The 16,918-nt window shown below is 38.8% G+C and overlaps 1 protein-coding gene and 1 long non-coding RNA gene across 2 annotated transcripts in view; both read left to right on the plus strand.

Moving 5' to 3' along the window:
* Window positions 1–16,664, plus strand: part of DYRK2 (dual specificity tyrosine phosphorylation regulated kinase 2) — a 36,124-nt gene extending 19,460 nt beyond the window's left edge. Inside the window, exon 3 of the mRNA XM_070755512.1 lies at window positions 7,283–16,664. Within this exon, the coding sequence (XP_070611613.1) occupies window positions 7,283–8,878 (1,596 nt within the window). The 3' untranslated portion in view covers window positions 8,879–16,664. The remainder of the gene's footprint in view (window positions 1–7,282) is intronic.
* On the plus strand, window positions 1,151–4,751 carry LOC139169424 (uncharacterized). Its single transcript, XR_011559471.1, has 2 exons — window positions 1,151–1,237; window positions 4,181–4,751. It is a non-coding gene; the product is annotated as an uncharacterized lncRNA (long non-coding RNA).
* Window positions 16,665–16,918: the final 254 nt, after the last annotated feature.

Genomic DNA, 16,918 nt, shown 5'->3' on the forward strand with positions numbered 1-16,918 from the left:
TTGTTAAACAAGAGTTGTTAAGCAGAATTGAAAGAAACCATAGGCATTGTTTACCTGCTTCCTATTGGTTGCTGTAGAGGGCGCCAAAATGGAAGAGCTGTCAGCCGCCGGCTGTTGCTGAGGGAAAGTCTTTAAATAGAAGCGCTACTTGTCTTACGCGCTTCTTCTGTTAACTCGCGTATACAGTGAAAGTGTTTTTCCGCTCGCTCAGAGCCTGTAGAGAATAAAAGGATTTTACTTGGAGACCGTGTTTCTCGGTTATTACATTGGCGACGAGGGTCTTAGCGGTGATTTTTTTTTTTAGGAAAAAAAATCAATATGTCGACCCCTTCGCTTATTCAGCCTCCGGAGTTGTTTGACCCGGAAAGGTCGACTTGGGCAGCCTATATGGCTAAATTTGAGATATTCCTGGAAGCTGCCAGTCTACATACGGCTGAGGACAGCAGGAAACGCGCTTTATTTTTGAATTATTGCGGCACGCATATTTTTGAATTAGCCGGGACTTTGACAGATCCCGAACCTCCTAATTCTGTACCATGGGCTACTTTACAAGCAAAATTGGCTGCCCATTTTAAACCAACTAAGCCGCCCATAGTTTATAGGCATCAATTTTCCCGTATGTCTCAATCAGATGGGGAATCGATTAACCAATTCGCAACCAGGCTGCGCACAATCTTGGCGAAATGTCAATTTGACAATCCGGAAGCCAGATTGACAGACGCCCTTATTTTTGGGATGCGAAACGTTACCATAAGGAACAAGCTCTTGGCAACTGAAGATTCCACATTACAAGACGTGATTAAGGCTGCTCAGACAGCTGAGGTAGCTGAGGCTGCGGCAGCTGATTTAAAATCCAATGACAAGCTGCAAACTGTTTTTAAGATAGCAGACTCTCAGCGTCCCTCGGCTCGCCGCCTACCTGACGTTCAGCTCGCCGACTATGAGGACTACAATGAGCACTGCTGCTACCTTCGAGGACCGCCAGAAAGACAAGCCCGATCAACTTTTCCTGCCTGCGCCGGATGCAGAGGTCAGCATCAACGGTCTCGCTGCCCCTTTAAGGACGCCTTCTGCTACAGATGCGAGAAGAGGGGCCACATCGCCGCCGCTTGCCGTGCTGCCTTGCCAGATGACATCTCTTCTCAACAAGGTCAACAGCCTTCCTTTGCTGCTCCACGAGCCTACCGTCCTTTCCGGCCACAAGGACGGGGTTACCGCCGTCCTTGGAATGCCAGAGGTAACCGCTTTTTCAGTGGTTCTGCAGTTTACTCTCCTGCCCCTAATAAAATTGTTGTCCCCCTCCTCTTAAACCATCAGCCGTGCCATATGGAATTGGACACTGGCTCGAAATATACACTAATGCCCTGGCATAAATTACATTTGTATGTACCAAGTTTGGCACGGGACGAATTGCAACCTTTGGACATTGCTATCAATGACTTCCAGGGTCACCCTATTAGGGTGTTGGGTAAAACCAGGGTTCCTATTACCTTTAGAAATGTGCACCATGTTCTCCCTCTGTTAGTTGTGGACGGAGCTAATCATTCCCTTCTAGGGTTGGACTGGATGGCACCTTTGGGGTTAGCAGTCACGGGTCTTAACAAATTGACATATTCTACTGCCCCTAATTTTGTCACTGAATTTCCTGAGGTTTTCCGTGCTGGTCTGGGTACCTTTAAAGGACCTCCTATTTCTTTTTCATTAGACCCTGCTGTTCCTCCCCTTAGATTAAAACCTCGCAGGGTGCCCTTGCCCTTGCTCAGTAAGCTAGATGAACAATTAACAAAACTTAAAGCACAAGGTATATTGGTTCCAGTGGAACATGCCCCCTGGGAAACCCCAATTGTCACCCCACTAAAGCCTGATGGCTCGCTACGAGTTTGTGCGGATTACAAATCCACTATTAATAAGGCACTACAGCACAACTCGTATCCTATTCCAGTAGTGCAACAGCTGTTGCACACATTAGGTTCTGGGAAAATCTTCGCGAGGCTGGACCTTGCCCAGGCATACCAGCAATTAACAGTGGACGAAGCCACTGCCTTATCGCAGACTATTGTAACGCACAGGGGTGCTTTCAAATGTACGCGCCTGCAATTCGGAGTGAGTGTTGCTCCTGGTATATTCCAGCGGTTAATGGAGCGCTTATTGGGGGGCCTTGATGGGGTGGTCCCTTATTTTGACGACATTTTAATTTGTGGTGACAACTCTGCCCAGCTGCACAGTCGAATTAGACAGGTACTCACGAGATTGAGAGATAAGGGTTTGCGGCTGAAACCAGAGAAATGTGTGTGGGGGACCCCATCAGTCGAATTTTTGGGATTTCGTATAGATGCTGAGGGCATTCACCCCACAGAAGAAAAAGTTAGAGCCATTAAAGAAGCGCCTGCCCCAACTTGTAAAGCGGAGCTGCAAGCCTTTTTAGGGCTATTAAATTTTTATGCTGTTTTTCTAAGACAGAAAGCCTCCGCAGCTGAACCCCTACATAGGCTCCTCCATAAAGGGACAGATTGGCACTGGGGTGAGAAAGAACAACGGGCATTTAACACGGTTAAAGATCTTTTGTCGTCCCATAGCTTAGTGGTGCAATATAGCTCAACACTCCCAGTGAGGCTCACATGCGACGCTTCTCCGTACGGGGTGGGCGGCGTGTTGGCCCATATCTTCCCCAATGGGCAGGAGGCACCAATTGCCTATTTTTCCAGAACGCTATCTGGGGCTGAGCGCAATTACGCACAGATTGACAAGGAAGCTTTGGCATTGGTAGCCGGGGTGAAAAAATTTCACCATTATTTGTTAGGGAGACCTTTCCAATTAGTTACAGACCACAAGCCTCTCTTGGGTCTGCTGGCCACAGGACGGCCAACTCCTCCCTTCATGTCTCCCCGTATGTCCAGGTGGGCTATTTTTCTAGCTGCATATGACTATAAGCTCATCCATAAAGGGGGATCTACTATTAATCACGCAGACGGCCTTAGTCGCTGTCCATTGGGACAGAGAGTAGAAGACCCAGCGCCAGCTGCAGACGTGCTCCTTATTGAATTAGATAAGACTCCTGTGGTCACTGCCAGAGAGGTGGCATTGGAAACCAGGCGGGATAAGATTTTGAGCAGGATTTTGAATTACATTCTAAAAGGCTGGCCAGTAAATGGGGACGATCCCTTAGTAGGTGAATTTAAAACAAAGCGGCTAGAACTATCAGTTATGCATGATTGCATACTCTGGGGGGAGAGAGTGGTTATCCCCACTGCCCTGAGACCGCGGGTTATGAAAATGCTGCATGAGGGACACCCAGGGGTGGTGAGGATGAAAGCATTGGCAAGGGGATATTTGTGGTGGCCAGGCTTGGATAAAGAAATTGAGAACTGGGTGGCAACATGTGGCCAGTGCCAAGAAACGCGGCCAGACCCGCCTAAAACCACCCCTGCACAGTGGGACAGTCCCCAAGGGCCATGGTCTAGGGTGCACATTGATCTGGCTGGACCAGTGGGGAATAATATGTTTTTAATCCTGATTGATGCGTATTCAAGGTGGCTTGAAATAGTGCTATTAACATCTACCACATCATCAGCAGTAATACATGTATTAAGGAAGTTATTCACAACACATGGGTGCCCAGACATATTAGTCTCAGACAATGGGCCCCAATTTACATCTAAACAATTTGAAGTGTTCCTAGCTGGTCTTGGAGTCCGACATGCCCTCACATCGCCCCACGCAGCGTGGTCTAATGGAGCAGCAGAACGTTATGTTCGAGTGGCCAAAGAGGCCATTAAGAGGTCAGCTCCAGGTGACATCCAGGAGAGGTTAGACACGTTCTTGCTGACCCAACACATAACACCTAGTCTGACCACTGGGAAAAGCCCTGCTGAGTTACTAATGGGGAGAAGGTTAAGATCCCCCCTTGATAGGCTGCACCCCTCCTACATCAAATTAAAACCGGACAATGTACTAATACCTGAGCGCGCAGTGGCCGTGGGACAAAAAGTATATGTTAAAAATTTTGATGCGGGAAAGCATTGGGAAAGTGGCATTGTGCAAGATCAAACAGGTCCCAAAACATATATGGTGAAATTACTAGATGGCCGCCTCTGGAAAAGGCACATTGACCACATTAGGGGGAGAGTGGAGAAAGCCGAGAGTGAAGGACATAAAGATAACACTCATCCCCTCCCCACAGGGAATTTCGCAAGGGCTAACAGGAACCCGGAACCAGTTGATTGGGACTTACCTGGGGGAAATAGCCATTCCAGCGCTGCCTCTGCTCTGCCATCTCCTGGTCATGGAAGCAATGCGTCTGCGGGACGAGAGGAACCATCTTCGTCGGTGGACACACAAGTCATGAGCGACCCTAGACGGTCAGATCGGACCTCGCGAAGACCCCCTCACTTAGAAGACTTCGTTACTTACTTGTCCGAATGAATACCTGTAAAATCATCCAGAAGGGGGAGGGGTGTTAAATCCTGTAAATTCTGTAATGTTCTATAATGTTCTGTATCTGGGTTAACTTGTTAAACAAGAGTTGTTAAGCAGAATTGAAAGAAACCATAGGCATTGTTTACCTGCTTCCTATTGGTTGCTGTAGAGGGCGCCAAAATGGAAGAGCTGTCAGCCGCCGGCTGTTGCTGAGGGAAAGTCTTTAAATAGAAGCGCTACTTGTCTTACGTGCTTCTTCTGTTAACTCGCGTATACAGTGAAAGTGTTTTTCCGCTCGCTCAGAGCCTGTAGAGAATAAAAGGATTTTACTTGGAGACCGTGTTTCTCGGTTATTACAGCCCCCCCCTTTTAAACTTCTTTTAGCAAATTAACCTGTCATCATGAAAAATAGTTAACAGATAAAGCAACAAAAAAAGGCAAGAGTAAAATATCAAAACCCTTTGTTAACAATCTATTACTGTATTCAACTCATAGAAAATTCACCATGGCTTCTTATCTATCGCAAATCAATCCTACAGTTACCACTAATTTGTCCTGGATCAAATATCTGTGTTAATGCTATCTCTATTTTATTGTTTGGTTTAAAAAATAAATCCATTCTCCAAAGTTGATCTATCCTTCCAAAGAAGTCCAGATAAAATTGTTTTCAAAGTTAATATGATAAATCCATTCTCCAATCTCTTTCAATCTTCTTAGGGGAAACTAATTTATCACTTATCCACCCAGTCAGTTTTCTGCTGTTGTAAAAGATTGCAGGCCTGAACTTTGGGAAGTCATGCGCAATTCACTCGGTTCTAAGGCTGTAAAATTCATATTTCTTTCAGTCTTTGCCAAATTTACCACTTTCAAATCAAATTCCTTTTGTGAATCTGCTTCATCTACAGTTACTTGCAACTTGGTATTTTTTGCAACCATTATTATGTTGTCAAACTTTTAAATGAATTTTTAAATTTGGATTTGTATGCTAGAAGTCTTTTTTTTCAAATGCCACCCAGTTTTCCTTATCTGTAATCTGATATGTTGTTATTCTCATGGAATTTAGTAGAGAAAGATCTTCAGCAACAGAGAATATAGAAAGTTTAAGTAATATTCTGCAGAGTGAAAATATACTGTATTTTTCAGAGTATACACTGTAATATAAGACGCACCTTAGTTTTTGAGAAGGACAATAGGGAAAAGAATCTCCTCACCAGGTATTCATCTGGCTAGTGTCCTTAGTCTGGTCAGCTTCAGCACATTATTTTATCCCTAGTTAAGGGCTTAAAAATTTTATTCTGCGAGAGTAACAATGAAAGAGCTTGCAAGCCAGTAAGAGCTGGGAACATCATTAGCACCTGAAAAAGAAACAGTCTGAGCATGCAGAGCAATGGAAAAAACTCTGCAAAGATTTAGGGCTTGGAAAACATTCTTCTTTGCAGAGAGTAACAGTGAAAGAGCTTGCAAGCCGGTAAGAGCTGGGAACATTGTTGGCACCTGCTTAGGGCTGGAAAGAAACTTACTCACAGCAAGTTAGAGCAATTAAAAAAAACCCTGCAAAGACTTAGGGCTTGGAAAACATTTGTCGCAGAGAGAAACAATGAAAGAGCCTGCAAAGTAAGAGCTGGGAAGATCATTAGTAGATAGTGCGGGGGCGGGGGGGGAGCTAAATTCAGAGTATAAGACGCACCCAAATTATCAGCCTCTTTTAGGGAGGAAAAAGGTGAGTCTTATACACCGAAAATACGGTAAATAGGAAAACAGGGAGGATATTTTTGGATATTTTGAGCCAAGACTAAATTTAGGTTGAGCCAACCTAAAATAATTTAAAAGTTAATAAAATGCAAAATCCCTGTAGAAAAAGTACAATATAAATGTAAATCAAGTCCAAGCACCTTCCCTACCCAGAAACACCCTGTAATTTCCTTATGAATCATTCAGTGCAGCCAAATAAATCAAAGGAAAAAGATAAAATCCAGCATGGTTAAAATAAATCAGCATGTAACCAGTTAACTTTTAGAGATAAAAAGCATAACAAAACAAACACTTAAAAATGTACTTAACCCAGACTTGCTTAAGAGAATGATCTGCTCAGAGGAAAAGTTGGATAGGTGACTGGAAGAAAGGTCCACAACCATCCAGAAATCACCTTTGGTCATTCCTAAGTCTTCCCATTCATATCCAGGGAAAATGCTGCCAAAGGAGCAGCTTTGGCAGCAAAATCAGGAGATTTTCACCATGAGAAAAAAATTTCCTTACCATTCAGCAGCCATCTTGGGGGAGGAGTATGCCAGAATGCTGTTATTTTAATGTAAGCTAATCTGATTTGAAACTTCTGGACTAAAATATGTGCAGTGTTTTTCTTTCAAAAAGAAAATTGAGTTTACTATTCATTATTAAAACTATATATTTAGTAGTTTTGTAGAATTTATAATGAAAGTTAATTTGAAGCAATAAATGTTAATGTGAAATGTTTCTAATGAGTTATAATAATATGATATTACATAGTATGAGGAAAGCACCATGCGAGGACAAGCCAGTGCATAAGATATTTGAAGTATAATGGATTACATCTAAATTTATAATTTATTATTAGGGAAAAGATTGGGAACAATTTTCCCAGGAAAATTTCAATATAGTGGACAATTCTTCCAAAAGTAATATCAGTCACTATTTTTGAGTGTTCTGTAATCCTAGAGAAGCTTTTGTGTGAATTCCATTGGATCATTAAGTTTCAATGTACAGTTTGGGAAAGAGAAGGACGTGTAAATCATATAAGTCTAGAATTAATTCAATCTTAGTTTTTCATAGAATTTTGTATACCTTTATCTGCAGTTTTTTAATTAGAAAATCATGCTTTGTATTTTAGGTTGGTGGAAATAAGCACACCATGAATGAGCATCTACAAGTTACCAGTCATGGGCAGATCCAACAGCTCTTTGAAGATAATAGTAACAAAAGGGCAGTTCTATCCACACAACCAAATGGGCTTGCAACACTAGCAAAATCGGGACTGCCAGTGGTACAAGATAGACAGCTTGAGAGCTGTCATAGACATCAGGGAAGCTCCAACTCTTTGAAATCTACCGAAGGGCCAGGAAAGGTAAAAGCTACTCTCATGACTCCCGAGCAAGCAATGAAGCAATACTTGCAAAAGTTAACAGCCTTTGAGCATCATGAGATCTTCAGCTACCCTGAAATATATTTCTTGGGTCCAAATGCAAAAAAAAGGCAAGGTGTCATTAGTGGTCCAAACAATTGTGGATATGATGATGACCAGGGATCTTATGTGCAAATACCCCATGATCATATATCATACAGATATGAAGTTCTTAAAGTTATTGGGAAAGGAAGTTTTGGACAAGTGGTAAAGGCATATGATCATAAGATGCATCAACATGTTGCTCTAAAGATGGTGAGAAATGAGAAGCGTTTTCACCGCCAAGCTGCAGAAGAGATTAAAATTCTGGAGCACCTTAAAAAACAGGATAAAGATAATAATATGAATGTTATACACATGCTGGAGAACTTCACATTCCGCCACCATATATGTATGACATTTGAGTTGTTAAGCATGAACCTATATGAGCTCATTAAGAAAAATAAATTTCAGGGGTTTAGCCTGCCTTTGGTTCGTAAATTTGCCCACTCCATTTTGCAGTGTTTGGATGCTTTGCATAAAAACAGAATAATTCACTGTGACCTTAAACCAGAAAACATTCTGTTAAAACAACAGGGTAGGAGTGGTATTAAAGTGATTGATTTTGGCTCTAGCTGTTATGAGCACCAGCGCGTCTATACATATATCCAATCACGTTTTTACCGTGCTCCAGAAGTCATCCTTGGTGCTCGATATGGGATGCCAATAGACATGTGGAGCCTGGGCTGCATTCTTGCTGAACTCTTAACAGGATATCCTCTCTTACCAGGAGAAGATGAAGGAGATCAGCTGGCTTGTATGATAGAACTCTTGGGCATGCCTTCCCAGAAACTATTGGATTCATCAAAAAGAGCAAAAAATTTTGTGAGTTCCAAGGGTTACCCCCGATATTGTTCCATTACTACCTTGTCAGATGGTTCTATTGTGCTTAATGGTGGACGTTCCAGGCGGGGCAAAGTGCGTGGTCCCCCAGAGAGCAGAGAATGGGGGAGTGCATTGAAAGGATGTGATGATCCACTCTTCCTTGACTTCTTGAAACAGTGTTTAGAGTGGGATCCAATGCTGCGTATGACACCCAGTCAGGCTTTACGGCATCCCTGGCTCAGGAGACGTTTGCCAAAGCCGCCAACTGGGGAGAAGACTTCAGCAAAAAGAATAACAGAAAGCACTGGTGCTATCACATCCATTTCCAAGTTACCTCCAACTTCAAACTCAGCTTCAAAACTGAGGACTAATCTGGCACAGATGACGGATGCCAATGGGAATATTCAGCAGAGAACAGTGTTGCCAAAGCTTGTGAGCTAAGGTTTGAATAATGCTGATTAAAAGAAAGAAAGAGAGAGAGAAAGAGAGAGCAATTATGTCACTGAGCCTTATTCACATGAAAAGGAAGCTCAGATTTCTATTTTTATTTGATCAATACCTTTAAACATTTGTATTTTTTCATTGATTACTTTAAATGCGTTAAGCACGGTTTTGATTTTATAAAAAACAACATGGGGACAATGCTTTAAGTTTTTACACTTTTTAAAATGAAATGTTTCTCTTGTAAACAACAATTAGCCTTATCATGGAATTAGTATGGCACAATGGTGTGTCAGTGGCAGGCCACTGGTTACTATCTAAGTTTGATATTTTTAGCTAAGTGAGGAAAAGAAGAGTAAATTCCTTTTCCTCATCATGGCTTTTCTTAGGAGTGAATTTTAATACTTTCTTATCATTGCTTTTGGTATAGCAGTAGGTTCCATTCCTATAAGCATTTATTCATATTTTAATGAAATGATCTAGAAAATATTCAGGGCTATAAGTGAGGTTTTGCATGGCTGTTTATGGTTCTGTCTGTAGTACAGATTATTTACAGAATGCTACATAAAAATTGCTAAAAAATTCTAATAGAATGTTCACAAAAGGCTTACTTCATGCTCACAACACTCCTTTAACAATTCTCTATCTAATATCCAGGAAGAAATTCTGAAATTTGATGCAAAGTGTTTGAAGATACAATATTTACATTAAAAAAAACCAAACCTATTCCACTATTTGGCCAATGTAAAAGCAAACATTGTAAAAGCAAAGCATGAAATTGTACTATTTGGCATATTTATAAACCTCAGAGAATAGTCCTGAATCTATTCATTTGGTAGTAATTTCCATTCCTTTAATTGAATTTGTAAAAATATTAAAGGTGGGATAAAAAATAAATTAAAAAAATAGAAGTCAAGAACTTAAATACTTTAGATTACAACTCACTCAGCTGTTCCCCTGAATTAAATTAGTCTTATTCCTGGATAGGCAAGCACAAAAACCCTGGCAGAATGTTTGAATCACAATTGGTACCATAGAGGAAATAGAGCAGCCACATGGGAGGGGACAAATAAGAAGAGGAGGACATTTCTTGCATTTCTCGGTTTCCAAGAAGGCTTATTGGGAAGAGCTAACAAGTTCTTCTGAAGAATACAGTAACATATTCTAGGTCCTGCCAGTAGGAACATTTGGATGTTTCGGAATAAATTGTGTCAGAACTTGGCAGCCAATGTGTTTCTGGGTAGTCGCAAAGCATCAATGTATATGAAAAGTCAAACTTAGAGGGAGATATGTTTGTTTATGCCCCCAGTCCCTCAAAAACTTTGCCTTGCCTTCTCCTTCTCCTGTATAAATGACCTAGTCCCAATCTAAGCACAGTATTTCAATTCCATGTACATTTTTATTTTACACAAAATAAAAAAAATCTATGGAGCTATAAAAACTATACATTCTTGTAAATTCTGATTAGTCTAAAAAGGCCCACTTTGCAGCATGCTAGTTTCATTCATATATATACATCTACATATGTGTTTGTGTGTGTGTATGCACACATACCCACACACCTACACATCTATACACATAGACACATTTTATGAAATATAATTAGGGGAGACACATGAATTTTGGGCACCAAAGAAGGGATCTGGGCATGTTGATGACTTGTAGGTACCACCCAGCTTGCTCTTGCCCTAGCTGTAGGGGATGATACATATATGTCTGCAGTTGGGTTGGAATGATACATATGTCTGCAGCATCCTTGTGATTCTCAAGCTATTTCTTTTGGAGGTATCAGTGGTCATGCAGATTAAGAACTGTAGGAGCTGTAGGTCAGGGCATCCTGAGAGCTGAGCCTGGACATAAGTGATCTATTATTCAAAATTAGTATCAATTCACTTACAGGTACGGGTTAATATTACATGAATGCATAAATCCTTGTCTTAATTTCACTCATTCCAACAATGAAAATATATCATAGCAGCAACTTCAATGTTCCTCAAACTTCCCATTAAAAACAAAGAAAAGTTAACAATAGGAAAACTAAAAGCAAAACATCTTGAGTTTGGCTTCCTCATTGCTGAGAGGTAGACAGTACTGGGGAAATAAAGTCAGACAGTTTTTAAATTTGATTCCAAGCCAATTGTCAAGCTTGACAGCCAAATAGCATCTCTGTTCTGTTTTTTTCCAGCTTTTTGATATTATTATTATTATTATTATTATTATTATTATTATTTATTAGATGTGTATGCCGCCCCTCTCCGAAGACTCAGAGATACAACCAACAAAGCTGCTTTGACAAAAGCTATCCTTTTCCTCCCACTATATAACCGCAAGCCTCAAAATTAAATTAAGTAGTTCTTTTCTTAAGGCTATGAATACTGAGATGCATCAAATAAAGGACAAGATTGATTAGTCACTGTAAACTAAAAATCTTGTTCTGACCTATACAGTGTTCCCTTGACTTTCACGGGGGATACGTTCCAAGATGCTCCCTTCCTTCCTCCCCCTCCCTCCTCCATTCCTGGTTTTACTTACCCCCAGAACCCGCAGGGGTAAAGGGGCAGCAAGCTTGGGGCTTTGCTGCACTCACTGTTGCGGCGGCGGGCAGCAGGAAGGCTCGGCTTCAAGTGGAGCGTACGAATGTTCCGAGAATTAAAGAGGAGGGATTGGGAGGCTGGGGCCGAAGCGGAGCTTTTATTTAAAGAAGCAGTGCGGCTGGAGTATGGGGGTAGGGGAGTTAAAATGCACAGTATTGTACATCGGGCAGCCCTGGAAACCTCTTGGTATGCAAAAAAACCACGGAGTATTTTTTAAATAATATTTTTTGAAAAACCGTGGTACAGACTTTTCGCAAATGTCGGCCCCACGAAAGTCAAAGGAACACTGTATATGTTTAATTTTAGCCTGTTCCAGATATGAAGGGATGGAGTGGCAATATTGATTTTGTTTCAGAAGCAATGTAAGCCAACTGGATTATTTCCTGCCGAGACTGAACTAATATACCATGTTTTGGCCTGTGTTCATTATTATTCACTTATAACAATAATCATGGATTTGGCTTACAACTAATACAGTTCAATTAATGTGTTCTGTGTTTGTGTGTTCCCAGAATTCATACATTTTCACTGTGAAAACAAAAACCATTTCCCCACAAACCTATTTCAAATGGAAAGTGAGGAAAGACGGAGATAATTCTGATCAAACAATTTAAATGATTTCCATATCCAAAATCAAGCAGTTGATGCTGGACTTTAAAAATACAAAAGCATGACATTCATATTTTGTTCTTCCTTGCTTTCTTCCTACCATCTGTTGCCTTTATTTTTGGAATAATATGAGGAGCAAAGCTGTCTCTTCCAGGTATATGTGCAAAATTCTGTACTCTCGAAAAATGAGACAACTTCCTTCCAATGTGTACAATGGTGTTTAAATCTCCATGTATATAGATAGTATCATTGCTACATCAACATTTCAAATGTCATGTTACTGGAAACACCCATTCCATCTCATTGTTTCCTGTAAAATTGTATTTTGTATCTATGTCATCAGCATTTGGACTTATTAATTGTTTAATGAAGATTATACATGAGACATTCGTTAATGAAAATGCCTGTGTTTTCTTAAAATTATTACTTCAGTCTTTTCAAAGTTTCTAACTGCTAAGGGGTAAAAAAGATTTTATGTTTTTAGAGCAAATGAAGACATGAAAGAACCTTAAAAATGAAATGAAAGTAATATCTGATTGACATATTTACTCTATTTAAATGGTCTGCATGGAGAGAAAATTAGAATACAATTTGCAATGCCAAGATGTTCTTTATATTCTATTAATATTAGTATAGATAATAATATGAGATTTTTATATGGAGCAAGATACAGACTTTCATGGGCAACCTTGGGTTATGAGTAGAACATAAAAGACCACATTCCAAAAAATGTCTCAGACAGAAAAATAAATGAATATGTTAAAATGTAGTATAAAACTACTTATATCAACTAGATCTACTCCCTAGGTTCTAAAATAGAGAAATAAATTCTTGTTGAATACATTCTTTTCATATAACCAATGATGCACATCTTCATATGTACAACTACATATGCATCCTGAGCAAAAGGGTTTTCTGAGACTGCCTAGCAAACTTTGTAAAATTTCTACTTTCTCATAGTAGAGCATTGGAGACTTTCAATTGGAATCATCTTAATATCAAATTATAAGGGGAATGGGAATCTTAACCCAATCTGTTGCCCAATAATTCAGGAGACTTATAAAATATGAATTTTACACAAGTGGCAGATAGAGCTGAAATTGTCCTTTGTTGGGCTGAAGTAGATTTGGAATCCTTTATACTAGTGGATGCTCTGTTTCCAAAGTCAACCCATTAAGAAAGAAGTGAGATGGATGAAAACAGGCATGAATGACTAAAATAAACCCATAGCCTTTTCAGTTACCCTGTCTTTTAATTTTTTTAGCCATTACCTATATACTAATTAAAAAATTAAAACCCAGAAAACACATCCAATGCTAACATTGAATAAATAAAAGGAATGGGAGATGAGAAGGAGGGTGGTATGTCAGTGACAGTTTGTAGAGTCACTGAGAATATAAACAATAGTCTTCAGAATGTGAAATCTCACTATATCTGCTGTTCAAGAGCTAAGATGATTTTTTTACTGGCTCAGCTGTGATACATGAAGCTGGTCTTTTCACTTGAAGCACAGCAACTCTGCAGAATTTGTGAATGGTCCATTCTACTTGATGGGAACTCTTCCCTCACTCCTGATTATTCCTCTCCTTCCCCAGGTTTTGACCAATATAACATTTTTCTTAACAATTCAATACAGGGGAAATGACTACCAGATTGAGATTTCCAGGTTGGGAGGAATAGAATATGGTTCAGAAAATATGTCTATTTTAATATAGTTTTTCAAAAGAAACAAATGTTGCTAAAATGGATGTTACATATGGATTAATAATATTTGAAGAGGGTTGAAAGGTCTGTTGATGCTAGATAATGACAACTTTCATTAGCCTTCTGAAAACTTCAGTAAAATTTATAATCTGTTATTATGCACAAATTTTATTATAATAGTTGTAAAAATGTTTAAGTACTTAAAGCATGTTCCCCAGGGAGTCAAAAAGTTTCCAGTCAGTTTATTTTCTTTTTATGCAGATTTTTCATTCAAAACAAAGAAACAGAAGCAACATATTTTACTGAACTTTTGTGTTTTGAAAATTGGCATAAATGAAGAATTCTCAGGAAATAAACAAAAACCTGTTTGCCAAAAATATACCCTATTGGGGGAAGGAGAACCTAAAGAGGCCCTTTTCTCACTATTAGTAATTTTGGCTAGAATATTTAGTCATCTTTAACAATTTCAATAATCACCTAACATTTGATCTCCTTTTTATGTAAATGCAGCTTATATAGTGTGTTGATATGCAATGTGTGTATATTAGTAAAAGTGAAATAGGATCATTCATGATCTATCATTTAATTCATTGCAATTGTGACTCTAATAGTAATCTCAACTGACCCATAAAAGTTGAGATTGAGTTCTTGCATTTGTATTTTACCATTTACTTAAAAGCCAAGGCAGTTCCCAGATGAAAATGTTAAGACATAGTAAACTGCATCCAGAAATTAATGAAGAGATTTCTACTCTGCTGAGAGTTTAATCAGCATAGGAATACATCTCGGTATAAGATGGTAAAGCTCTATTTCTCTCCCAATAATTGAAAAAAAAATTCTCAGTCATTGGGCTAAATAAATGATTACTGTATATCTATTACATTTTTGCCTGAATTTGAAGATGCTAAAAATGTCATAGAAATTGTTCATAATTTTTATGTCACTCGTGAGTTTGAATCTACCAGTTTAATCTCTTACAAATAAATGAGATTTAGAATGCCAATATTGAATTTATGATTGACCATGTTCACAGTTCTAACGGAAACTTTTTGGCCACAATACCATATGCAGAATCATTTAGGGGGGAAAATTAACTAACTAGAGGCTGATATTTTCAATGACTTACATGATTCTTTTGTACCGTTATTTTTAACTGGGAAAAGGAAATTAAGTAGGAAAAAGTAAAAGTTGCCTGTTGCTTTGACATGTTTTTGTTTCTAAGGGATTTAATTTGGGTGCATTGGTTGGAAATTTTATTCAGTGTAAAATGTTACAATTGTCTGGAAATTCAGAGCATTTTTGCAGATTTAGTAATGACATAGACATATCATGTCTTTGGCTACAGTCTCATTTTACTCAATTCTTGCACCATGAGAGGGTTGAATAATTTGCATTGTCAATATGTTGGAATAATCAGGGGGCAACAGATGTGCAAAAAACCCATGAAGGATAAAGTTGTGCCCTTGATATTAACAATGTGCCTTTTGTTATAAACAATGCCATGTGATGGAGCATGCAACTTTGTCTCTTTAACCCTCTGAATACTGTACTATGTGGTATGATTGAAATCTATTTTTGAAGTACTACAGTTGTTTTTAATATGCTTCTATGAGCATAATTCACTAGAAACCTCTTCTGGGAAAACATTATATATTAATGGTTGGGTTTTCTAACTACCCAGCATATGGACTGATCAGAAATTGGAAAGGTTTCTGGTTCATTTGGCCTGCTATTTTCAAGGCCTTAATGTATATCATAAGGTAAACATACAGTACCACTTAGTAAGGAACAGAATTCTCTGTTGCAAGGATTTTCATTTTTATTCAGGGGTTAAATAGGGTGTTACATATTACTTAGCTGAAATCATAAGATCTGATTAATTTTTTTAAGAACAATATTGTGTTGGCTGTTATAACAGCACTAGACACAGTCAACTGTATTTATATAAAGGGAAAATTACCTCAAACTGTTTAATTTTATAGTGAGAATTAATCCCAGGGCATTTGGTATGAACCAAAGTGCATTCCTTTTTCTATATGTCTGGCTTCAGTAAATGTGGCCAGGGATTTTTACAACTTGGGTGCAAGGCATTTAATGCCAATTTTATCTTGTGGTTAGTCAGGGAGTCAAAAAGGACTCCTGAATATTTTTTTTAAACTATTATTTTTTAAAAGCACTTCATGGCTATTGCCATGTAGTCTCTGTTGATTAGAATGATTCTTGAAGGAAAACAGAAGCATGTGCCATGAAAATCCATGGGGACTGGACAATGACAGAGCTCAAGGAATTATGTCTACTCAAGTAGCAACAAACTGGATTGCTAGACTATTTAAATACATGTCAGAATTCTTTGAACCCATCTATTTTTCCTAAGGATCCCCCCCCCAACAGATGTATCTGTTAAACATTTTAAGAAAAAAGGGGTTTAAGATTATGAAAATTGAGCATTATCATTGGATAAGCTATGAGTAAGATTTTAAAAACATATTTGTGAATGGTATTGTTTCTAGGAATATTTACATCTGAAAAGATGTATCCACAGCTAAATAGCTGCTTTTTTCCACTTTCTTTCAAATGAGCAACAACTTAGACATGTGACTGGTATGCTGCAATTCTTGTGTACTGAAAACATGTGAAAAATGATTGAATGTGTATTGTGTATATATGTATGTAAATTTTTATGTGAGATGCTGCTGCTGTCACAGCCACTTCACATTAAATATGTTGTAGGAGTTTTTTAAATTCAAATTCTTGTGGCCAGTTTTATGATACCTCCGTATTGTATAGCTGATGACAGGAGTTAAGACTGTTTTAGTGAATATTTGTTACATTCATTGTTGTGGCCAGAGATCATTTCAGAATAAAATTTTTATGTCCTATGTAATTGTTTCTTTCCCTGAATTTCTGAATTTATCTTGGTGAAGTAGCCCTTTCCTTTTCTTAAAAAAAATGTTTTATTATATAAAATACAAAGAAAAAACAAAGAAAAATACGAAATTAAGGAAGGAAAAGGAATGAGAAAAGGGGCGGGTGAGATCCGGGGGAGGGGGAGGGGAAAAAAGGCACTGACTTGGACTCTATTTAGTACAGTACAAGAGACAAACATGCTAACCTCAACTTTTTGCTTTTACAC

Source organism: Erythrolamprus reginae, chromosome 6, assembly GCF_031021105.1.
Source record: "Erythrolamprus reginae isolate rEryReg1 chromosome 6, rEryReg1.hap1, whole genome shotgun sequence".
In the NCBI taxonomy this organism is placed as follows: Eukaryota; Metazoa; Chordata; class Lepidosauria; order Squamata; family Dipsadidae; genus Erythrolamprus; species Erythrolamprus reginae.